This window comes from Sabethes cyaneus, chromosome 2, assembly GCF_943734655.1.
Source record: "Sabethes cyaneus chromosome 2, idSabCyanKW18_F2, whole genome shotgun sequence".
NCBI lineage: Eukaryota > Metazoa > Arthropoda > Insecta > Diptera > Culicidae > Sabethes > Sabethes cyaneus.
This window is the reverse complement of record NC_071354.1, coordinates 22,650,289-22,677,074: the sequence shown is the minus strand read 5'-3', so window position 1 is coordinate 22,677,074 and position 26,786 is coordinate 22,650,289. Positions and strand designations below refer to the sequence as shown.

General features: G+C 39.7%; 1 protein-coding gene across 4 annotated transcripts in view; it reads right to left on the bottom strand.

The window, feature by feature from the left end:
• Positions 1-2,337: 2,337 nt before the first annotated feature.
• Positions 2,338-26,786, bottom strand: part of LOC128733700 (protein N-terminal asparagine amidohydrolase) — a 141,236-nt gene continuing 116,787 nt past the window's right edge. For all 4 annotated transcript variants that reach the window (XM_053827469.1, XM_053827467.1, XM_053827468.1 and 1 more), the window contains 6 exons: positions 26,465-26,620; positions 26,251-26,380; positions 15,712-15,894; positions 3,282-3,490; positions 3,058-3,219; positions 2,338-2,939 (listed from right to left, as the gene is read on the bottom strand). In XM_053827469.1, coding sequence (XP_053683444.1) covers positions 2,814-2,939; positions 3,058-3,219; positions 3,282-3,490; positions 15,712-15,894; positions 26,251-26,380; positions 26,465-26,587 — 933 coding nt within the window. In that variant the 5' untranslated portion in view covers positions 26,588-26,620 and the 3' untranslated portion in view covers positions 2,338-2,813. The remainder of the gene's footprint in view (positions 2,940-3,057; positions 3,220-3,281; positions 3,491-15,711; positions 15,895-26,250; positions 26,381-26,464; positions 26,621-26,786) is intronic.

Below are 26,786 nucleotides of genomic sequence, written 5' to 3'. Positions count from 1 at the left end.
TCATTGTACGTTGGTCAGGTGATCTCCAGGTGGCTTTGTGGATATCCTTGGGCGGGAAAAAGGTGCTTCGGATCACCAAGCCTCTGGAAGCTACGAAGTTTATATCTCGTTGGCCGTTATCGTTTGTGTCGGTGTGTAGGCTATGGGGTCCTACCACCGGTCTATACATCTCTTTCCTACCGACCTGGGCGTTCATATCCCCGATGACGATCTTGATGCCCCGTAACGAGCAACTGTCGTACGTTGCCTCCAGCCTCGCGTAGAACGCTCGCATCGTCGGGTTTACCTTCGTGCGGGCAGTGCACGTTAATGATGATATAATTGAAGAAACGGCCCTTTATCCTCAATACACACATTCTCTCGTTGATCGCCTTCCAATCTATCACGCGATCCTGCATTCCGCCCTACACTACAAAGCCCGTTCCCAGTTCGTTGGTAGCGCCACCGCTCTGGTAAAACTGGGCCTTTCCGCCACAGATCTTCCATACCTTCTCTCCTTTTCGACAGATTTCCAGCAGAACCACGATGCCGAGCTGCCGAGCCGAGTTTGTGGGGTTCAAGCTGTTCAATCAGCACCCGCTCGCAACCTGCGAAATTTAGCGATCTGCAGTTCCAAGTACCGAGTCTCCATTCGTCGTCCTTGTTCCGTCGCCTAGGTCGATGCCGAATATTCCGTTTCGAATTTGCTTGAATTTTGTAAGTGTTGTAATTTAATTTAAGTGTGTAGCCGTACTAGGGCAACACTACCGAGTCTCGCGCATTTCTAGCAGTTTTTTTTTAAATTTGTAGTTCCATAAAGTGTTAAACCTTAGTTGGTTGGCGGATATCGCGTTTTAAAGATTTTGGAGTAACTTGTAACACCAAATAACTTTTGATAATTGGTTATAAACTGCACGCCAGTTGACAAACTTTACCCTAGGAACATATCGATGCTTTTCTTCCAATTTAAAAGGCTTTTGAGTAAACAAGGCGGGGTTGCTGTAAGCCGTTTCACCTTCTCGACAACACGTAGGCCGAGGTTCATCGCTATAACTTTGCCATGAAAGCCTGGACATTTAAAAAGTGCTAAATATCGACGTTGTTTACAACTGAATGTTTACCGAGAAGAATTAAACTCCAGTTCACACCGCTCCGGGGCGCCGCATTTCGGCGGTTTATGGGAGGCGGTAGTAATGATATTTAAATGAAAACTGCTCCTCTGTTGACTGATCCTAGCGAACTCTTAAATGTGATTTACTAAAAGAGTCACTGTTCTAGCTTTCCGAATAAAACTACCAACATAAGACACTCATTCGCCTTTTGCGTTTCCTGGAAACTCAACGTTTCATGGCTGATTCGTGGAGACGCTGATCGGCTGACCTGATGGCATAAACATGTCGTATAGATTCGAGCGCAGAATGAAAGCAGACGACGAGAGACGTTCGTTAATGTCGTAATACTGTCGTTGCATTCTTGTGGTTATACATCTCTTTGGTCACTGTTAATTCCTGGGGATCCTTCAGATCACTATTTCGGCCACCTTTCTGTGGTTTTTGGAAGAGTACTTCTCACCAAACTTTCAAATCGCAGTAGGAACGTTGCGTTGATGCTTCTTCTACCTTTTTGCATGATGCACGATATTTCTATGATATTCCAGTAAAAGTTATTACGTTCTGAAAAATCTTTGTACAAAAATGATATACAATGCGTAATTAGTTAAACGATATATAACTTAACGTTGCCTTTAACGTAGAATGCCAAATTTTTATTTTAAAATGCTTCTGAAAAGCTCTATTATTACCCACAAGCCACTTTTTTAATGATTTTTCTAAAATTCATTTTGCATTATTCAGTTACGAGAACAAAACAATTGACTAGCGTAATTGTAGGTACCTATCAAATCAAGGTAGGGTAAGGGAGGGTATTTTCAGCAGGTTTCTAAATTCAGCCTATTTGCCTTTTCTTTCGCCAATAAAAATACTTTGCCGACATACAATTTTAATATGTTATAACTATTTTCTCAAGACAGTAAGCATTCTTCTATTTTTTATTCAAAGAACGTCAAAACCATCTGTTCTTCAACTAGAACTAGGCCATAGATAAAAAAAACAGATGTCATCGCTTAATGGGCCGAAAATACCCTCCCGTGCCCTAGATTATCAAATATATAGATCGACAATTATGTAAGACATGTTTTGTTGCATGATTGTACTTTCAAATGTATTAAAAGCTTAATCGATATTTCTGGAGTGTCAATCTACTAGTCATTATCACAATTTAGAGTATTTATTTTCTCATACTTTCTTATTTGTGAAAATGTGAGCTGAAATAAAGACCAGTTACCTACCTACAGTTTGTCGAAGCAGATCATCATTTATTATTTTTAACGAGCATAAAACCGATTTTTTTCTGTACAATTGTGTATAGCATTTCTATGTATAATATATTAATTGAATCTTTCCAGTAATTTGAAATCATGTTTTCCTAGGACTGGTCTCTCTCTCTGGGTGCCAGACTAGTGCGCGGCGAAAACGCCGCAAAAAATCAGATTCAGGCGGAAAACAGCGACTAATTAATTGTTGTACAATTCATGTATGTATGTGTCGGTATGTAATGCGTAATAGTTTGATCTATAAATAAGCTCGAAGAAAAACAAAGTCGATCAATGTAAGCTACTAAAGAACCAGGTGCGATATATTCTCCCGAAAGGGAGAAGTGACTGCAAGAAAGGGTTTTAAATAATCCTATCGTGGTTAAATAATGATCGTTCCGATCGTGAACAGAGGGACAGAAGAGTGGAATTTAGTTGTACGGTAAACCAGTTAACATGTGTCCTAGAATCGCACCGGCGCCCAGCAACCGGTTGCTTCGTCCCGTCGGAAATAGTGTGGATTATTGTTCCGGAACACCGTCACCGCTGGGAATTGGTTATCCTGTATGTATCTAAGAGTGGCACGGATCTACAAAGCAAAAGCTCTAGAATTAGATTGCAATCACAACGAACAGCAGTATGAAAAGCTCGAAGCTTCGTTCACTGCGTGAAGAGGATGAGCTTTTTCTGCAAAGCGGATAACTTACTTGCATAGCGAAATGGGGTGGCTCCACATCGGGACTAGTGGATAGATGTTGCAGAATAAACTCGTCGCTCTGCGATAGCCACAGATCCACCCCTCTCAGCGGGTCATAGTTGAATGGGCCGATTCGGAGCATTCCGACGGTGGAATCGTAAATATCTAGCACCTAAAATTTAGATTTATGAGTTTGGGAAACTTTAGCTTACGGTTTGTTCAATGTTCACATACCTGATGACCACCGGTAAAATATCGCGCCATACGTAGCTGAAGATCGGGTCCCTTTTCGGGGAAAGTGGCGGGAAAGATCTCACCAGTTTTCACATTAACTCCCACGCCGTAGATGATTGGCCAATTGATGTCCCCACGGAGGATGGTGTTCAGTTCGCCAACGCAGGCCTGCGTCAAATCGATTTCCAGGGGATGCTTGTGGAACGACTCTGTAATGCGATAAATTAGCTACTGTTAGTAAAGTAAAGGGCCCACGATGTACAACCGTTCATTCAAGAATAAATTCATTCAGATGCGAAGATGCATAAATCGGTCGACTTCGAAGAACTCGTCAGACCGTACTACCAAGTGGCATATCGTCGCAGCATGGTAGATTGGAGTCAATTTTTTGATTTAATTATTTTCTAATTGACCCTAGTCCCGGTCACTGTTCGTTTCGGTAGCAGCGGCGACAACGTTGGAAACGACGACAACGGCACGGCTATGATGACGCTGCTGCTGATGATGATGATGATTGAATTAAGTGCCACTTATAATAGCAGGGAGTCTCAGTCCCGTATCGGCTGGGTGCCTGGGGTAAGATAAACGTTATGCACAAATGCGTTCGCTTCCGAATGCGGCTGAGGGACTGTGAAATGCTACATAAGCTGGGACGGAAGAGAGAGAGAGGATCATTTCGCCTTTACTTTGAGCATACAATGTAAATTTCCTGCATCGCAGCCAGCGGCTAGTTCGTTTGTCTTAGCATCTTATGGTGCGCGAGATAAAATTCAATTGAAGACACAATTTTTCATTCCATTAGCGTGCTTTGAATCGCTTGCTCGTAGGTACCATCATCCTGATGCGTACTGGTTACTGGTCAGCGCGGGTCTACGGGATAGTTCACACTTCACGCATGTTTTTGCTTTTTTTTGTTTTACTCTTATCTAAACATCTCGTGCCGCTCGCTAATGGAATTAGTGCCCTGGGTGAATCGAATCAACCGTTCGCTGCCAGCATTGTCGCGTCACGGACAAAAGGCTGAGTATAGATTAATGGACATTTATGACTCTTGTTTGCCCGGGTGGTGATTATGCAGTTAATTTGTAGTTAACTTGTTGCGGGAGATTATAACGAAATTGAAGTCAACAATTTAAAAAAAAAGAAGATTTCAGGTGACCTCATTTTTAAAACGGAATTGATTGGATGGAAGTGATAATACAAACTGCACTTTATTATTTTGGTAAAAAGGTTTCAATGTAAATCAACAACAACAACCAAGCGTATAAAAGTTTCCGTCATTAAAGTTCTTCTGAATATAGAATGAAAATATGGTCAACCTGGCTAATTTTTAAGACAAACAGCTTACGTTGAGAAAAACGGCACATATTTTTGGTTCTTTAGAGACACGTTGTTTTTAAGTTTACATTGCCTAATAAATATCGACGCTGGATTATTACCAAGATGTGGAAGGAGGAGAATCTACCGGAAGAATAGATGGAAGGGGTGGTTTGTCCTACCCACAAAAAGCGATTACCAACGAATGGCCGAACGTTATATTTGGCCGAAAATATTCACGGCCTTCAACCTGCACAAACGTTGGGTACATGCTGTTCTTACCCAATACCGCTTGTTCGGACTTAACTAAGGGATAATCCCTACTCGTCAGTAAACTTAGGGAAATGCATGCCCCTAAATAGAAGTGGTTTCTGCAGGGGGACTGCCCGCCCGTAGTGACCGGCGCTTCCGACGGCGGGTCACCGGCGCACATTCGCGGCCTGTGGCCGTCTGGCCCTGAATCATCATGGAAACATTTGCTACTGACACGGTAAATAAGTCTTGCACCTTATAATAATCGCAAATCATTTCAGGAGAAGAATGAAGATACTCTATAGTAAATAGTTGTGTTGCTTATTGTGTTTTTTGTTTGCTTAAAGTTATTTGTTAACTGCTAGCCAATTCATGTTTTCTATTGAATAGTTATTTAGGCATTCCGAAAAAATCGGCCTTTCGCGATTCGGCCTTTTGTGACTGTTGTTGAAATTCGGCCATTCGTGATTCGGCCATTTATGTTTCGGCCATTCGGTACCAGCCCACAAAAAGGGTAATCGGCTCGACTACTGCGATTATTGCTGTATAACGCTTGTAAACGCCGCCTATAAAGTACTCTCCCAGATCCTGTTACGCCGGCTGTCACCGAAAACACGGTTTTCGTAGGTAATGTAATTACCAGACGGGCTTCGTGGGAGCTCGCGCAATTATGGACCAGATTTTTACCATCCAACAGATCTTGCAGAAATGTTGGGAGTATAACGTGCATCACATCTTTATTGATTTCAAAGCAGCATACGATACAGTCGATCGAGACCAGCTATGGCAGATAATGCACGAACATGGTTTTCCTGATAAACTGACGCGACTGATCAGAGCTACATTGGGTCGAGTGATGTGTTTCGTGCGCATCTCGAGGACACTCTCGAGTCTCTTCGAGACACGGCGAGGATTGAGACAAGGTGACGCTTTATCCTGCAAACTGTTCAACATCGCTCTTGAGGGGGTGATCCGACGAGCATGCATCAAAGCGAGAGGCACGATTTCCACCAAGAGTAGCCATCTCGTAGTCTCGTAGACTTTGCAGATGACTTTCATATCATAGCCAGGAACTTTGCGACGGTGGAGACTGACAGCGAACTCTAGGAGGATTAGGCGAGTGCCCGATGTTAGGCATACAGACGATAGGCAAACACGGACTTTAGGCACACGAACATTAGCATAGTGGACGATAGGCATAATTTACAAAAGTTCGATTTTATATGAATAAGCACTTGATACTTCACAATACAATGAGTACCGGGGTCGCCCGTTTAACTTTTTATTTCGCATAATTTTGTTTAGCATAACGTCGTTTGCCATAAAAAAATTGTTATAAGCATAAGGGACCATCTGGAAGAAAAAACATTTGGCATAACGATCTTTTGGTATAAACCCGTGAAAAATGTTTTATGACTTTTCATAGACGATTCAGGGCTATGAGGGGGCAGGCCACCATAGTTGCGGCCATTGCGAGGGCCCGGGCGAAATCTCATCTGTCTAGGTTTATTCGCTTTCCCAGGTCTACTGAATTTTGTTAGTGTTCCCTAACCCTCTAATTGACTCACCGAGTTGGTACCGAATAGCCGAATAACAAATAGCCGAAATCCAGATGGCCGAATTTCATCAACTGTCACAAGAGGCCGAAATTGTATTTGGCCGTATTATGAAAGGTCGAAGCCCAATTTAGCCGAATTGCTAAAGGCCGAAACACGAAAAGCCTAGCTCCTACATGGCTGAATCTAGCCAGAAACTATTTACTCGAATAACATTATAAAAATAGTATTTGTAAGGTCACTGTTAAGTTGATAAAACTACTATCAAAATAATTTAAAGATATTTTCTTGCGTTAACATTTGGCTTTCTTACTATATATCGCATTTTTGTCTCTTTTCGGCAATTTGCAATTGGTGTTTTTGCCTTCTGGCTTTTTCATCGCATTTTTCTTGTCTGTTCATCGTTTTTTGGCATCAGTTTTTGGTATTGTTTGGCGGTTTTTCGTCGTTTTGGTCATATTTTTGTTTGTGGTCAATGTATTTTCTTCGTCTAGTTTTTAGTCGCCATTTGTCGTCATATCGTCATCTTTTCGGCTGGTTTTACGTCACTTTTTCGCCATTATTTCGTCATCCTGTTTGTTCTTCAGACGTCTTTGTGTAATGTTTTCTACATTTCTTCGTCTTTTTCTGAGCATATTTCGTCGTTTTTTGGCGCACTTTAAACCTTTTTTGGTCGCGTTTTGATTAATTTTGTCACTGATTTTGTGTCATTTAATGTTATTTTTCTCGTATTTTTGTCGTCTTACGTTATGTTTTTGCTAACTTTTCATCACTTCTTCGTAATCATTTCATCGCATTTTTGTCATCATTACATCATCACCTTTTTATCGTATTCCAATTTACTACGGGCAGAGAGTGAAGACCTGAAAAATACAATTCTACTTTGACAGCATGGTAGCATTATCGTAAATCTTAAAGTTTCAGTTTTCATAAAGTTTATGAAAATCCGCAGCTACGAACCCATATGACCCGCAGATCGGTAGAAAATTCCAAAATCCATAGAACTACGGATAATTTCATAGCTCGGGCATCTCTGATAAGGGCTGTTTGAATTTGTAATAGGTACTTAGCGATGGCGCCGATGATTCTATTAACTTGACTTTTCGAGCAATTTCGGCCGTCAGCTTCACTTCCTCGTTTAGCAAAGCGTCCAGCAATTCTAATATCAAGCTTTGCTATCTCTTGAGCGATAGTAAAGGCACCAAAAGCTTGACCTCACCGCCATCCCTTCAGAAATCTTGCCGGCTCCAGTAATTACAATTAGCAAATGCAGGAGAATTTTGTTTTATTTTTATTTTAATGTGGTTTTAACCATTTGGTCATTAACCACGCAAATGCAGGAGAAGGTGGTGGACCGAAAGTTTTTGCCTAGCTTGTCGTGTCGATGGTCCAATTGCGAATGATAAGTGAGAAACTTGTTTTATAGGAATATTTGAAATCTGTGTTTGGGAACCATTATAATCGGCATGGCAAAAAGGACAAAAATCATATCAACGCTATTTTGGCGAAAAAACTTTTCGTTTATAAAACTTATTTGGTCTTCAATATTTAATATTCGTATCACAGTCACAGATAAGGATTGATTGGTTTTCAAACGTTTAGAAATGGTATTGGGGTTGCTATTCACTTGGCTTCCCCAGAAATTTTGGTCATCAGCATTAGCTTCTTGAGCGCAAATTAATCATTCTTCGCACCAGACACTTCTTCCCTTTCCAAAATAGTTTACGCGTATAATCATATACAAGTAAATAAAAAAGAAAAAAACACACCCGGTAGTGGATTTAACCCTAGACTTGTCGTGCGAATGACGGCAACGCAATGTTTTGCTTCTATCACACTGACCGAGTAGATAACAGTCTATCTTCTCGATGGTAGAAACAAAGAGCAGTCATATAAAAATAATATCATCGCATGGGGAAGCGAGTGACGCGTTTACGGGGAGTGATAGAATTGGGAGAACAAAACAAAATTAGATATAAGATAACCTAATATAACGGGCAACGGTAGTTTGGATAGTAAAACATTCGGGTACCAACCGAAAGAACATGAACGCGAACCCCACCTGCCATGGTTCCGAAAAATTTTTGGTCTAATATCGAAATTTTCCAGTCCATCCAATTCAATATTCTTCGCACCATATCATCTACCGATATGAATCCGGATCTGTACCTTCTTTTACTAACACAAATCCTATCGCGTGATGCTTGCGGAGCTGCAGTGATACCCGCGGTCTCTAACAACAAGTATCGAACTAATATTATGTACTTTTCTTATGTATGTAGTACAACCTCTTTCAAAATTTCAAAAGCAGTTTTGTTGTTTGAAATAAAAATTCTGTTCATGAATATATATTCTCTGTGGTCAGATTGGCAAGAAGAATGCAGTGAATACATTTTTAAAAACAGTCCCTGTTTTGGGCCCAAAAACAGCTTCCGAAATTGGGCTTTCCAACGAAAAGTTAATGATTGTTCATTTCCCGTTAAATTCATCCTTTGTGCTATCTTACTGGTTCGGCCAATTACGGAGTGCAACTACGGGCAGTCTGCCTAAGTTAAACTAAGCTAAGCTTTAGGAAGAATACAATATTATTTTTGCAATATAAGTTATTTGCGTTATTTTTATGATCAAAATACATAGGTTGAAGTAGGGGAGAGTAGTCAACAGTGAGACAACAGGAACAGTGAGACATCGGGAATAGCTTCGACATAAAACATACAAGATCCATGATATTTTCCTGCAAAGTAAAGTTTGTGAATCTATATCACATAATACAGTTTGAAAAAAAATTGTTAATTTTTTAGTATATTTTTCAACAAAAGTCGTTTTTGGGGGGGTCAAAGTAAATTTTATTGCGATCATTTTCAGGTGATTTTTAACGGCAAATCGCATAACTAATCCAAATTAAATTTACTACATGGCATCTCATAGGAATAAGAGATAATAATAAAAAATATAAGACCATCGAATTGTTTGCTAACACCACTATTTCACTATTTCTTATAAAACATTCCTATTGGGAACAGTGAGACAAAAAGATGTGGGTAATCTTCAAAAAAAAAAATTTGTGTTGAATTGTAAATCAATCCATATAAATTGATTGTAAATGAGTTCTGAAGTGTAAGTTGAAGGTCAGATAACCAGGATTTGACCTTTATATGAATATAAATGTAGATGTGAGAAAAATCGGAATTTTCAATAATGCACAACAATAATGTATCCTTTATGCACAAAGTAAACAGTACGACCTCTAAACTATTCATTGTAACCAAAAAATATGGTTTAAGTTTAATTCTAATATGTGTCTCAGTATTCAATACTCGTTGTCTCACTCTTCCCACCTACTGGGGAACAGTGAGCCAAAAAGACACCTTCACATTTGTGTTTGTAACTATTTTATCTTTTAACCAAAAGGGCTGAAACTTTTTTTCAGACAACTAGAAGGATATACCTCTCAAATAGATTGAAGACCTCGTTGGTAACTATCACCAAAAAATTTTTAAAATTTTTGGAAAAAAAGTGTCTCACTGTAGACGTCTCTCCCCTACATTAAACAGAGTTTTTTTTTAATTTAAGATTTAATAAACCTGCCTAATGTAGTTCTATGTTAGACACAGACATCCAGCCTTAATAATCTCTATACTGGGTCTCTTTCAATAGCAAGGAAATCGGAAAATTTAACAACTGGTCTGATGGCGGCTTCTGAAAAAGCTGTTTTGAGAGTAACCGAATGGCCGTTGAAATGACGGTTAATTGTCATCCATGATGATCACAATTGCGAACAGATTTGTGGGAATTTAGCTGGGCCGGTTTCTTTGAAGGACGGTCTACAACGGATCAAATATTTACAATGCGGCAAATTCATCGAAAGGACCGTGAATACAGACTTTCCACGCACCATTCGTTCGTTGACTTCAAAACCGCATATGGTACCATCGATCGAAAAGAGCTATGAAAAATCATAGACGAGAGCAGTTTGCCTAGGAAGCTCGTCAAACTGATTCGATGGATGGTAAACGGTGCTGTATTCGGATTCGGAAGGATTATTGAATTCATTCGAGTAACACAGAGGGATACGACAAGGTGATGGTCTCTCATGCCTGCTGTTCATCATAGCGCTATAAAGTGTTATGAATCGAGCTGATATCAAGACGCGGGGCACGATTTTCAACAAATTAAGTGAATTCGTCTGTTTTGGATATGGATATTATTGGCAAAAAGTCTCTGGTGGTGGCTGAACAGTACACCAGACTAAAGTACGAAGCAGAAAAGATTGGATTAAAGGCAAATACGTCTAAAACAAAGTACATACTAGCCGGCGGACCGGAGGCCGATCGACGCCGCTTGGGCAGTAATGCAGCGATCGACGATGAGTTTGAGGTCGTCGATGAATTTGTCTAAGTTGACTCACTGGTAATGGCGGACAATGACACCAGCTGTGAGATTCAGAGGCGTATTATCAGCGGAAATCGTGCATACTCATACTAGACCTACTCATAAGCAATCAATCGGTCGAACAGATTAAGCCCCCGTACGAAGTGCATCATGTACAAGACGTTTATTAGACCGGTTGTTCTCTACGGGCATGAAACGTGGACAATGCTCGAGAAAGACCTGTGAGTGCTCGGAATTTTCGAAAGACGAGTGCTAAGAACGATCTTCGGGGACGTACAGGATAACGGAGTTTGGAGGCGTAGAATGAACGATGAACTCGCACAGCTCTATGGTGAACCCAGTATTCAAAAGGTGGCTAAAGCTGCATGGATATGGCGGGCAAGGCATGTTGTAAGAACACCGGATAACTACCCTGCAAAGATGGTGTTCACTTCAAATCCGGTAGGAACAAGACGATCAAGAGCATAGCGAGCAAGATGGTTAGACCAGATGGAGCGAGATCTGGTGGAGAGTACTCGGTGTCCAAGGAATTGGAGAGCGGCAGCCCAGAACTGAGTAAATTGTTCAGCAGCCTTTGTCTTGGGACGGCAAGCCACCCAGCAAACCACAAATCGTATAACAATGTGTGAAAATCATCTTAAATATCGCTAAACAAACTCGAAATCGTACATAAAGCCTAATAAAGCGCACTCTAGTTTACATTTATTCGGATAAAATGTTAGTAACGGATTCACATACGATTTTCGTTACAGAATTGTATAGCATTATGGAACTAATCATGTTGAGTCGGATTTCATCGTATACAATTACTTATGAATGTGAATTGTTTTCATATAATTTGCAGTACGTATATCGCCTCCAAAACAGTACGAATATGCTGGTTTCGTGCATCGATTACGATTTTCTAGATATTTATCGGTACATATATCATATTTGTTACTTTGATATACGTACGAAAATGTTTGCTGGGCAACTAAGAAAGACCCAGCTAGCACCAACTCGTATATCAATGTACGAAAACTATCGTAAATATCTCCTAACAAACTCGAAATCGTAACTAAAGCTGGATAAAGTGGGATCAAGTTGATTTTCTGTCGTATATAATGATAATGACTGACATACATACGATTTTCAGCACAAAATCGTAAAGTAGTACGGAGCGACTCGCGCTTAATCGGATATTATCGTATATAAATACTTATATAGTCGTAACGCTCAAAATTATTCGTAATCGCGTTTATCGCCTCCAAAATAGTACGGATATGCCAATTTTGCGCATGAAGTACGATTTATTTAACATGTATATCTGTACGTAATGCTGATTTTTACCTTTTTTATACGTATGAAAATGCTAGCTGGGGATGATCACAATTCTACCAGACTGGATTCTAACGGGTTGCTTACAAGCCTTGGAGACTCGCGCTTGCAGCCGTTTGCAGATAATTAGTTTGGAACGTTTCGAAGGCTATACTCCGGAATGGTTTGAAAGACGATGATTGGACCCGACAGTCAAAACTTCCAACACTGAGAGATGAACGAAAAAAGATGTATATTGTAGATAATAACTCTAGGAGTGTTTCAGTGTTACTAGTACTACTGCTTACGATTTTGTAGGGTATTATCAAGTGGACTTAATAGGAGCTCGTGCCACTACGGCCCAAATTTTCTCCATCCGATAGGTATTACAAAAATATCGGAATACAACGTACCTACGTGTCACATCTTTATGGACTGCAAAGCAGCGTACGATACAGTCGATCAAGATCAGATTTAGTAGACGATGCTCGAACACGGTTTTCCGGACAAACTGGCATGACTGAATAGAGCTATGATGTGTTTTGTGCGTGTCTCGGGAACACTCGAGCCCCTTTGAGAAGCGGCGCGGTTGAGACAAGGTGACAAATAAGTGTAGATGTTGTAAGAAATTGTTGAAAAGTGCTGTATTATGTGATTTGACCGATATGGCAAGAAAAAGACTTAAGTCTCAAGTCATTTTTGAAATAAGCAAACAAAAAAACATACAGAATGCCTATCTTGCTACTAGCTGTACCCACGTGCGTTGCCACGCGTCCAGCTTCAACCGAATTAGGTAACTTCTGAAGTAGATATATGCTGTTTTTGTTGCAGTATGTGCTAGTTGGGTGCACATGTTTTCCTGCGTGATATTGGTAGTGGTAGTTAGCGGATTTTGACGGCTTGACCACTGCCTCCCATATTCCACCAAATTGATGAACGCACCGTGGGATGAAACACTGCTTGATTTTGTTAACTGTATATTAATCAACAAGTTGTACGATTGATAACTAAAATTTCTTTCGCACTCTTCATAGTTATTAGTAGCTGTAAATTTTCATTTATCTTATTATCTAATTATAAGTTTCATCTCTAACTCAGCAATAGATAGACTTTAAGAAGTTTAGGTTAAGGAAACTGCATATACAAACATAAAAAAGGGTGAACCAGTGGTGCGGCTACTTTTTAGATGAAATATAATTATGAATGAGTTTTCAGACTAGAACTTACAAACGATGCTTCTGAGGGTGGCGAAAACTAGATCTCGTAGGTCGAAAGCTGCTGCCTCGTCACTAATTGCACGTTCACAAAGAGTTTATTAAATATCTAGTCTTAATTTTCACACTGAAAAAAAGCAAAGCCTTGGACTTAAACATCTTTCTCAGACTTGACCCTTCTTTATCGACAGACTTCAGAGCCGGCTGGTAGAGTACAGGACAGCTACGGGGCTAGTGCAACAATCCTACTGACTCTATTTAGCAGCACCGCCTAACCGAGATGCGAACATACGACGGCTGGTTTGTTAGACCAGCATCGAAGCTGATTGGGCGGAATTTTCACACTGAAAACAAAGCAAAAATGTTTTAGTTTATTTTATGCTAAAAACTGCTCGTCGATATGGAACTATGGCAAGGAACCTCGTTTTTTTTGTTTTCTGTCTTCAAAACTGGTGATTGCTGGTGCCGTTACCCTAGTTATTCCAATCTAATCAAAAATTAGGAACATATACGAACCTGATTCGTGAGCAATACATTAAACGAATGAACGAAAACCAAAGGTCGAGTCCAATGTAAAGGACTTTTGAACCGTATTTTCTATATTATTAAATAAGTTTGACTTTATAATCTTGTGGTCGTCGTAAACTCGATGCAGTGCTACTAGTATAAAAAATCAAGCTACCTGCATCAAGATAAAACTATCGAATTCAAAGGTCAGCATATTTACATGGATTTATGTCATTCTACTAAAACTTACTGGCTTACACTGATAGAAAACATTTCTAATTTTATTCAATTAGGTAGCAGTAAATTTATTGGATGAAAGAGGATCTATTAGGACATTTTAATCTTTTCAACATACCGAAAAAGACCGAAAAAGTGTCTTCCATTACCAACCGTAGCAAATTGATGTTCTCTCATTTGCAACTCCCGAAAAATTGATACGACTTTTCGTCGTCGTTGATGTGAAGTGTGTTATCAAAAATTCTCAAATTTTGCAATCCGATAATCTTGATGATTATCCCGTTTCTCCACTGACCAGTCCGTGCCGACCGGAGTCCCGTGTGTCTGTATGAGTCTGCCAGCCCAGCACCATCACCCCAGCACAGGAGAAGCTCATAGCATGTCTCGAGAGACTAATGGTGGTTACCTAATCCTTTCTCATCAATTTGAATCATTTTCCCCCTGATTCGATCCGGCGTACCCCTCGTGCTTCCCTGTATTTGCTGGGTTTGCTTTTCGAAACGCAGGATTGCCTCACCCGAGAGATGTTGGTCATTAAAATTTGACCACTACATGCTGCTTGTGAGCACACCTTTCTTCGACTTTGGCGCGCTCTGGCCGGGCGTTCGCCAGTTGCAGCAGAGTGCTATATGATTATGTAGAGGATCTGTGAAGTATGGCTTAAATAGACTCCACTAGGGCTCACCCCGTTCCCTTTGCGCGCTTTCCAATCAATGCTCATTTTTTGTCATAAAAATATCTCTTTCTTCCCTGATCATAAATTTTCCCCGTACTTACTAAAGCTGGGGCCGAAGGTAAAACGGTGTATTTCTCACCTCTCTATCCACCGAGTTCATCCCCGTTCGTTCGGGTAGCACAAAATATTTTGCAAATTAGAAATAGTGGCTCTGCTTGGGTTCGGTTTGATATGACTGACTGTGACCACATTCATTGCACATTGCGGTGGGGTGTGGGTTTTTACTTTGCACGTTTCGCTATCTCCGGCACTGAGGCTGAGGCTTCGCCCGTGGAGTGATAGAGGCAAGCCCGATGAATAGTAGTGCTCCGGGGATTGAAACCATAAATGATTATCAATAATCATGACTGAATGGGGAGACGACCGTCTTGAGCCGCTCCACACCGGAGAGGTGTTGACGTACGGTACACCTTTGGCGGCACTTTGAAATCGTACCGTCGCGTTGCCGTCGGCGATGCACCGAGGGAAAAGCGTCTCTTTTGATTTGGTGAATAAGTTTGGGAGGTACTCTAGATTTAACGAATCATCCCAATGTGACTCATACAGGTTAAATAAATTGAGAATGCATTGATATCAATCTTTAGGTTTTTTTAACCTAATTTAGTTTTCTCTCAGTGCTCTCCTAGTTTATTAGGAGAAATTATATATTTCTATCGGGAATCAAAGAGGACATAAATAGATTTCAATTTAAGACCCCCTTCTTCATGCGACTATCATCACATTACGAGGTTAGCTGACTGTAAAAGAGCCATAATTCATTATTACACCGCTGTATTTTTATACCGATGATTGACAGACGTCGAGATTGCTTTGAATTGTGGTGTTAGATTTAAAAGATTCACGATAATAATGAAAAATGTCTTCAGTCGAGGTGCGAGCAACCGACGGATGTCTGAAAGCAGAAACGTGAAACATGCACTTACGCATTATGTTGTTGAACAGATCTTCCGCGTATCCCTGGGTGTCCTTAAAACCGCCTATTAGTTGCAGTTCAATGCGGCCTTCCGGATAGCCGAAGGCCAGCTCTTGTACTCGGGCCACCATCGTTGAAACTGCCTCGTCGGTACCGTTGCCGTCCAAATGGGCCAACGCAACTGCTCCCGAACCTGCAAATACAAAAAAAATGATAGTTGATATGTTTATTGAGAAAAGCTTTTGGTTGAATAATTATTCCTTTGATAAATATGATACTGCAATCTCTTTTGCATTTAAAACCGATATATCGCAGTGCGATTTTTTGCAGTATTATCTACCACAATATACAACAAATGTTGATTTTACCGGTTTTCCAACATCTTTGTAATTAATAATCATAGTGCACCTGAAGTTGTAGTTGTTGATAAATTAGTTTACTGGATAACTAACAAATCAATTTTATACATTCCGACAGAAAGTCAAAATAATATTATCGCTCTTAAGATTTTAGTAATCTATTTTTGCCAAATAATGATGAAATAGAAATTTTTTTCAGGTTTTTTTTCATCATAGCATGAATTAAGCAAAAGGTTTCTTTAGTTTTTCTTGCCGATTAAAAACAATCTTAAATATGATCGCTGTTCCAGCTGTGCCGAGTCGCCATCTGGTTTGCCCCAAGGCTCAGATCTCAGACCAATGCTTTTCTGCTGCTACATGAACAATCTTCCGATGATTCTCAAGTTTTGTTTAATCCAAATGTACGCTGATGATGTTTAACTGTATATCGGACGTCTTGGTCCGTGCTCAATAGAAATAACCAGGATGATGATGCGGACCTCGAAAGAGTTTTAGAATGGTCACGACGTAAAGGGCTTGTAATCAATCCTGATAAAAGCCAAGCGCTGCTTATGACATGTCGGCGTAGACGAGTGAATGGATCTTGCCGTGTATCGTGATGAAAGAAAGATTTATCCTATAGTCAGAAAGTGTGAACAATCTAGGTTTATGTTGGGTACTGTATCAAAATTGTTATTTTAAAACCATCGACGTTAGGTGATATCAGCAAATAGCAAATAGCATAAAGCATAATAGCAAATAGCGTAGAACGAACGCTGTTCGTTCGAGGTTCTAACACACCATTATTTAAAAGGTTTACCATACGCTACCAGACGATAAACAAACAAACTTGTTTGTTTGCCCTGAAGACACTATCAATACCTTTGTTTCATTACTTTCTTCTACCGTTCCATCCGTTTATTGTAAGGACGTCATGAAAAAATCAGAGGGGTTGTGTACAAGACACGACCGCATATATAGGTGACGCAGGGCTACGTAAGACTCTTTGTAGCATGTATTCATGCTTGTAATCATTTGATTCTTCATGTATAGGGTAAGAACCCCACAATTCGCCCCCACCCCAGAATTCGCCCTCCCATTGGTATTCCCGTGATTTAACTCAATATATAGTTGAAATATAAGTTGTTAGTTTAATTTATATTCATTTTAACTCAGTTTTCAGTTATTTGAATAGAATTCGTTGTATTGTTTTATGTATTTTAATGATTTAATGTGGTTTGAAAAATAGGTAATGTATTTAAGACGCGATTTTTCCATTTTCAAGAACGAGCACGAAAAATAAAATTGAGGAAAAGTAATGGAAAATCGTATCTCTTTGCACTTTTTTCGCATCAATTTGGTTATATCTGTTTCAAACTTCATAATTGTGCTTTTATTTTGATATTTTATCGCAATTCTGCTGAAAATAGAACATAAATGCACTGGGCGAAAACTGGGTATTGTAAATCATATGAGTTCCAAAATTCGCCCGGGTCGAATCTGTATATACTTAGCCGAACTTACTGCGTGAACCAGTTTTCGCCCTCATCTATCAAATATATGCAAATATGCCACACATAAGCAAATGCAAGTCACAATCGATTAGTTTGTTCGCTGATTTATGTTTATCAAAATGGTGAGTAAAAGTATAGAATAAATAATATTTAGATGCAGAAAGCACATCATATCTTCATTTGAATTCATCTAACAAAAGAATTACCTGCTAAACATGGGCTAATGGGATTTCTACCAAACGAACTGTTGAATTAGCAATAATCGACATCGAAATTGATAATAAGATTAAAACCGCACGAATTAATAAGACGCGCATAATATTCTCAAAAATCACAATTTTTCATGTCATGAGAATAAATCTGACTATTGGAAAATCACACGAAAAATCCGTCTACTATTTTAAAGCATCTAAGCGCAATAAAATTGTTGTCATGAATAAAACTTTGAAAAGTATTTAATGTGCAATGCAGACAACAAAGAAATAATCGTGTTGATAAAATAGAATATTTCGATAATATCATGAAAATTCTAATAGCTTAGCATTACAAACCCGGTCTAACCAAAAATGCTAGTTAAGAATTCCAAGTTATGTCAAAAAATATCCTAGTTGAGTAGGTAAGATGGGTATGCTTACCAGTTACCAGGAATATTTAATACTGTAAACCGACATACCCATTTACAGACAGTGATTTACTAAACAATTTTTTTTCTTCATCTTTTTATTGACTATATTAAGCAGTTAAGCTTAGTTATTTCTTGGGGAAGAGGTTAGGTTGTGGACTCGAGTCTCACCTTCGATTAGTCAATATATATAGCCGAATATCAAGATTTTCCAGTTCAACTAATTTTTTATTGTTCACAGTAAACATTTACTCTTTCCCAAAAAATTACTAAACAATGATATAAGTAATCATTAAGTTTATTTAAACTATTAAAATAAACATTGTACCATTCTGTAGGCACTGAATTGTATTTATTCGCCCACATATCAATAGTGAAAATGAATTCAACAAAGGACCAGAAAAAGCACTATTCATTTTAAATATCTTTGACGAGTGTCAAAAGCCTTATTTTACTGCAATGAAAATAAACATTTAGTAAAAACCCACCTTCTCTGTGTTTTTTAGTTTTACTGAATCAGGTATCAGGAGGTGATGATGATCAGTTTATTTCAATTTAGATTAACATTTAACGAATTCCTGATACAAATTGATTGCCATATTAAGCACTGGATAGACATAATCTTAAAGTTAAATAATCGTAACAACAATTCTAACAAAATAATTGAGGTTATTTGGGAAATTTGCAACAAATAACAAGTGGGCGAAATCTGGGTCACATGGGGGACGAATTTTGGATCGCTATGGGCGAAATGTGGTACTAGAGGTTCCTGCACAAAATTGGCTTTTTTGCTATCAAATTTCAATTTTCTCGATTCCTAATAGCCAAAATAGATAGAATATTAATATATAGTCCTACTTGTCTGAGTTCAGGGCTGATTTTATAATAATATGGCGATTTATTCATTTTACAGCATAAAAACCTGATAAAAGGGGCGAATTCTGGGGTCGTTACCCTACATGTTATATGCAACATATATACATGCTACATGCGTTATATGTAACATTTATCAAAGTAGTAACATTGCATACGTTCAATTCTCACAAGATTGTGCATTTGAAAACAATTTAACAAAATCAAGAACACAAACTATTGCTTTCCTGCTACGTTTCAGAAATTAACGACTGTTTTTATTACCCATGGTTCCCCACGTTGTAGGGATTTTACCAATTCAATCCTATTTTATCAACAGCACATCTTTTCACTACACTTCTAGTGAAACGGCAAGCATGCGTATTCATACAGAGTAATATTATAACCGAACACTACAGATGTGGCACATTTTTCCAACACAGATATCAAATTAGCCGAGGTTTAATCGTCTCGCAGTAAAGAATTTGCGATCTGTTGGGACATCGAACTTGTGTCATTTTTTCTGGTACACTTCCCTAACACAGACATCAAATTGGACTAGGTTTAATGGCGTTCATAAGAAATCTATTGGCACGAGGGGGCTTTGTCACTCTTTCTGGCGTACTTCCCAAGCAAGCACATCAAAATGGTCTAGGTTTAACCGCGGTGTTAAGAAATCTTGTTGAAATGAGGAGACTTTGTCACTTGTTTTGGCTTACTTCCCAAGCACAGATATCAAATTGGTATAGGTTTAGATCATCGCAAAGAATCTTCCAACCAATCCCGAAGCGAGAATTCTGGTAAAACATAGGTTCATTATTTTCAATTTTTCAATAGTTCAACATCAAGAATCTATACTTTTCTTCATTTGGGTCAATTCTTAGAAGATTTTCCGATCGATTGGTGTAAGAATATTGAAAGTCGATCGGAAAACCGCTGAGCTATTAGCACTCAAAACCTTTCATTTTTCGTGACGCTCGCATTTTTCGATTTTTTGGAATGACACCCTATCTCAAAACTTGCCGTAAGACGTAGTCCTACGTCAAAATAAATAAAATAGTTTTCTCGCTTTTGAGAATTCAATTGAAAGTATCTTGAGATTTTTATTCAACACAATTCCTCAACTTCCTAAGCACAGACGATATAAGTGTACATGGTCTTATTATTTGCAGACTCATCATCTGTTTATAGACTTCAAGGCGGCGTACGATTCAGTTAAACGAAACGAGCTGTGGCAGATTATGCTTGAACATGGTTTTCCAACAAAACTGATTAGGCTGATACGTGCTACCCTTGATGGTTCAAAATCAAGCGTCAGGATAGCGGGTGAGACATCGGACTCGTTTGTGACGTTAGATGGTTTGAAGCAAGGTGACAGACTATCGAACTTGTTGTTCAATATTGCATTGGAAGATATTATTCGAAGGGCCGGCGTGCAGAGAAGCGGTACCATCATCATGAAATCTCATATGCTCCTAGGGTTCGCGGACGACATCGATATCATCGGTGTTAACCGTAGAGCTGTGGAAGAAGCGTACACGCATCTTAAGGAGGAAGCTGCGAGGATAGGGGTTATCATAAGTTCTACCAAAACAAAGTATATGGTGGCTGGTAGAGAGCGTGGTAGCCCTTCGGGTGTTGGAACTGCGGTGATGATAGATGGAGATACTTTTGAAGTGGTCGGCGAATTTGTTTACCTTGGTACGTTAGTGACATGTGACAACGATGTGAACCGTGAAGTAAAAAGGCGGATAGCGGCTGCCAACAGGGCCTTCTACGGATTACGTAGCCAGCTGAGGTCCCGTAGCCTACAACTCCGTACAAAACTCGCGCTCTGTAAGACGCTAATTCTCTCGGTGGAACTCTTGGTGGCGTGGACGTTGAAAGAGAGCGATCGACGAGCTCTTGGCGTTTTCGAGCGAAAACCAGCGAAAACATTATTTAGCAGAGAACCCGACAGAGGCCGACGACTTCGAAGCAGACCCCGTATCCGTTGGATGAGCGCTGTTGACGAGGATGCTAGAACAGCGGGTGTTAGGGGCGACTGGAGAGTGGCAGCCCAAGACCGAGTAATGTGGAGACGGCTCCTGAATTCGGCATGGATTAGCAGATTGTCGCCGAAAAAGTAAGTAAGTAAGGTCTTATTATTTTATTATCACTATTATAAATTCATTTTAAAAAACCAAACACTACAACTGCAGTGCACTTCCCCAACATGGATAGCGAATTGGCCTAGAATTAATCGTCTTACCATCGAACGTAAATATCTTCGACCAGTTGCTACGAGAGGGTTTCGTCACTTTTTTCTGGCGTACTTCAAATTGGTATATGTTCAAATAGCTGTAAATAATGTGCGATATTTTCATTTTCGTATATTCGAATAGAATATTCGACCTTCCCTAACACAGGGATGGTTCGATCACTTTGACACAATTTTGATTTATTTGACAATACCGTATTATAAGTATTTTTATTATTGCGGCAGTCTTTCCAATTGGCTTGCCGCCGATTTTTGTGCCGCCGATGCTGTATGGTATATGATTAAATGATCTGGTTCGACCATTGACAAATGAAATGTTGCGTTACGTATATATGGTTCGGTAGGACCATTGATGAGTAAAAGAATTCGGTACGATCGTTCTTCACTGAAGTATATGGTTCGGTACGTTCATAGATGGATGAAATGGTGCGGTACGACCATTAGTGAATAAAATGATTCTGTATGGCATAGGATTGAATAGGGAGGAGGACGTTGGGTGCCTTTACGATGTACGCCGATTGGAGAATCCTGAAGTGAAAAGGCACTTTGTCGAACAACCTAAAACCTGAGGCTCGGTGTTGCCACCTGGTGGAGCCGTCGAAGAGCAATGGACCGGCATCAAGGACGCCTTCATCATGACCATTGACGAAATCCTTGGTAAAACGCGCAGCGGGGGAAGGGAGTAGATTTCGGATGAAACTTGGAGGAAGATTGACGAGCGCAGAGAGGCGAAAGCCGGCATTGAGGCCGCAGGACAAGCGAACCTGGGCTAACTTTCTAGCCGAACAAGTGAGAGCCTGGAGTAACTTTCTAGCCGAACAAGTGAGAGTGTTAGTGATACCAGGATAAATACAAAGATGCCGCTACAGGACCGGACTACTGACTGACCGTATGGAACAGCTTGAGCGATTGACTGGACATTTTGAACAACTCTTCCGAGTTTCAAATATCAGAGAGCATCAAAACCAGCAGCGTATGATGCCAACAGTTCGTCGAATTAATCGCGTTAACTCCTAGATGCTATCGCTGGATGAAATTGAGGTAGCCATCAAGAATATGAAGTTGATGATGCATCAACATTTCAGATGTGGGATATGGGAAACCGCAACTTTTACAATGGACTGGATGCAGGGCATAACTGAATGCAGTAACTGGAATGGCATCACATCCCAAGTAACAATTTGGGTTTTATTGCACTCTTATGATGGCATTTAAGACCAAAATTGGTCATGAAGACCGCCATAAGTGTACAATAAAACTTACATTGTTGCTTGGGACATTGTTGCTTATATTACTCTTAAAGTGCTGTGTGAGATAATGCTCAACCGGATCCTGGAGAAGATTGACGCTACTCTCCGGCGGTAGTAAACTGGATTCCGTGCTAGCCGATCATGTGCAGATCATATCACAATGCTCCGCATTATATTGGAGTAGATCAATGAAATCCAGATCTTTCTTTTGCTGGTGTTCGTTGACTTGGAAATGGCGTTCAACCGACTCAACCACGAAAACATCTGCGGTGCACTTAGGCGTACAGAAGTTCCAGATAAGCTAGTCTATCTCATCGAGGCTCAATACGAGGCGTTCTTGTGAAAGGTTTTGCACAACGGCGTCTTGCCCGACCCTATAAGTGTTACTGCTGATGTGAGACAGGGCTGCATTTTACCACCGCTTCTGTTTCTCATAGTTATGGATGAGATATTACTTGAAGTAAAGGACAGTAGACCAACTCGAGGATTACCTTGGAATCCTCTAACGATGGAGCAACGAAATGATCTCGACCTAACCGATGACATTGTCTTGCTCGCACAACGCCGAAACGATATGCAGAACAAGTTAGATGATCTCTCTCTTCGAGAGCTCCCAAGGAGCAGGTCTCAAAGTCAATGTAGCCAAGTGGTAGTGAACACTGTCAATCCCACAAACTTTATAGTAGCGGGACAACAAGTTGAGCACGTGAACGCCTTTCAATATCTTGGTAGCCAGACTACACCCAACGGTGGTACCAAGACTGACCAAGACGTCCGATAGCAATAGAAATTATATAGAATTAAAAGAGAAATTAATAGAATTTGGGAACGTAGGTGGAAGTGGACCGGACACACCTTGAGGAAAAGAGCAAACGAGATCAGTAAAAGTCATGGCGGGTAACCATCGGCAGTGGAGATCTCTGATTTTATCCCTTTGTTCTGAGGGACCGACAAACATGGACACATTACTAAGTAATAGGATTGAATGATCTGGTTCGACCATAGACAAATGAAATGTTTCGGTTACGTTTATTGTTGAAAAAAGTAAACATCCGATGATGGCCGAATAACATGTAAACAGTAACCCGAAACATAATCAACAAAGTTTAATATTTCATCGATCGAAATCAATTTGAACACATGTACATAAAAATGCGGTACACTAAAATCAAATCATTGTTGAATAAAGTATCTGGTTCGGAACGTCCATAGATGGATGAAATGGTTCGGTACTACGACCAATGCTAAGTAAAATGATCCGGTACGATCATTGTTGAATAAAGTGCAAGGTTCGGTACGACCATAGTTAAATGAAAAGATATGGATCGGTAAGATTATAGATGAATGAAATGGTTAAAACCATTGGTATATAACGTGGTTTTGTACGAATATTGCGAATGTATTTACCGGCCATCATTGATGTCAACGGGGACTGTGATATTGAAAAGAGAGACACAGAAGAAGTGTAATATGTCAAGTGGAAATGAACAAGAACTAGACGAACCTCGGCTGGAAAATTCGATGCTATTGTTTTGGCAAAATCCCCACGCAGAGAATCCTGCAGATCCAGAAAGACACAATAAAGTGCGAGTTGAAAAATTTACTTGAGGGAAGGGTAGATTTAGCAAATTGTTTGTTGCTTCAAAATAGACATCGCACACACTTGTATTCTGATAAAATGTGTAAAGTGCGCGAATGTAAAAGGAGCGATAGAATGGTTTATGACCTATCCGGAGGATGTTCTTGACATAATTAATAACGCAAACGACGACAGGGACCTAGCAGGAACTAATATGAACGAGTATACGATTTTTCTTATCAACGTAACGGGTGGCAACTAAAACTTTCGAATTTTTTTCTCAAGCTGTCAAAAAAAGACAATGATACATGACGAAGATCTGATTTACCGAAATCAAAGATACATTATTGATTGTTGAAAAAAATTAGTGTACATTTGAAAACGGTGCGTAATCGGCTGTTCGGCGAAGCTTTCGTTTGACGTTGAAACAGGAGCGTTGTACGGCCGTCATGTCAACTTTGCGAATGCATCTCTTGATTCTACCAATCAACTGTTTGCAATTTGTGTTTCTCCAGTTATTTTTGTACACCAAGGAATTCAAAATCCCGAAGAAATCTTCGATTAGGCGCACTGAGACAGATTTTTCGCGGCGTGGTTTTTGGGTAAAAATGGGATCAAATGGGTATTCAGGAACAATTGCGTTTTATTGGCGTAATGTGATGATGCTCTATCCGGCCAAAACACGTATTGTCCATCTGCATGATGTTTTTGTAGAAACGGGATCAAAATTTTCTTCAAACATTCGTCTGGTGCATCTTAATTGATAGCCAAACCAGAGGGTATGATGTTGAAGAAACGATTAAGAGAACGATGTCCTTCTGTGGCCATAATTTGGGCTGGTCTTCCACTACCTTGCTTGCGAATAGTTGTTGGGCATCTTAGGATATGGTAAACAGTCGATGGTGCAACATATTTGCTTTTTAACCCTCTAACGGGTAAGACCGTCTGTAGACGGCCTTCACTTTTGGAGCTCAAGAGCCGCATACAAGATTTGTTTTTAACTGGAAATATCGAAAATATGTTCTCTACAGATTTCTTGACATTTTGATACTAATATCATAACATTCTGACCATGCATTCAAAAGTTATCATCTTTCAAAAACAAAAATTCCGAAAAATTTCGAAAATAATTAATGCGCGAATTTTCCCTTTTTTACTTTTGTAGAAAAACGATATCTAGAACAAAATGATTGACCTAAAAAGTTTTTCTATGAGTAAATTTCATGCATTATTTTAATTTTGTAATATATCTGAATTGAAAAAATATCTGGGCAGAGTGTTAGACATGAAAAAGGAAAAAGAGAAATTGGACTTTTTCTTACCTGGCGCTCCTCCAGATAATTATTTTTGCATGAAAATCAGAACTTAAGGTTTTTTCGTGTGTACTTTCATGATAAAATAGTCATTAGCTTGATCGCATCGTTTTTACGGTGTTGCCCGTTAGAGGGTTAAATGTTGTCCCGTATACTTTTTGCCGAGATTTATGTTGCAGTTCGTAGAAGTATACAACGCGCTCCCGAAATGCTTCTTGTTTCGACGCCATTTTTAGCAAAACTGAACAAGCATAAACAAAACAAAAAATATTAACAAAAAGAGGAGAGAGAGAGAGCTAACACATACATACTTTCATTTCTCTCTGAGCTCGTTTATTGTTGAGCATAAGGGCCGTGAAAAAAATCCAAAATTTTGGGTGCCACCCGTTGATACAGATAGACTCGTAATGCTAGAAGGAACTTGTTAAAAAGCAGTACCTGGTGGGTTTAGCCGGATCAGAAAAAGATCCAAAAGGGTTTGCAGGTTAAGGTTAAATCAGAGATGCCACATATTCTGATATTTGTGCCTGTATAAATTTAGGACCCACCAATTATGTTAGTTCCTGTGAGCTTTGGTTCTACTAATATTCCTGAAGGTTAATGTACTCCGTAAACTATTTGTATTATACGAAAAAAGTAGCCTAAGAAAATAAAATACTCCGTAGAAAATCACATGGTCCCAAATTTAGGCATAGTAGACTTTTTTAAACTTATTAATTAGAGGCTTACTTCCTCAAAAGTAAAAGAATCTGTAAAATCTCTCGATTATAGAATCAACACTGCTCAGTAAGGGAAAGGTAGGCATCACAAACGGAACTCACCTGAATGCCGGACAACAACGATAACGCAGGTGGTCGCATCGTCCGAACCGATGATGTTTACATTCTTGTCATGCGGAGCAACGGCAGCCATTTCCCGCTGGCAGACGTACAGTAGACCCGGAGCACCAACCTGCGGATTGGACGTTGCAAAATTGCTCATATATAGTGACATTCCAAGCTCGGATCGGATCGGATGTGATCGGTAAATGCTTACTGTTTTGGTAGGAATCGATAGGAACTGTGTGGCCGTGTCCCGGTAAACCGGATGCTGCACGAAGAGCGAATGTGTGTCCATCGGACACTCATCTTGAAGTACCCCGTTGAGCACTAGCACCATGTTAAAGCCTTGCTGTTGTTTGTTGAAGATAATCTGTCGGATAGGGAAGTAGAAAAGAAAAACTGCATTTAGTTATGACGACGGTGCTATACCTTTGGAACGCATTGTGAGGCAAAATATTGTGAAAATCACGCAGCGACTGTCATTGTAAGTGAAGTGCTGCGAAGCTGCTGGAGCCAGTTGGAGATATGATTTGCGT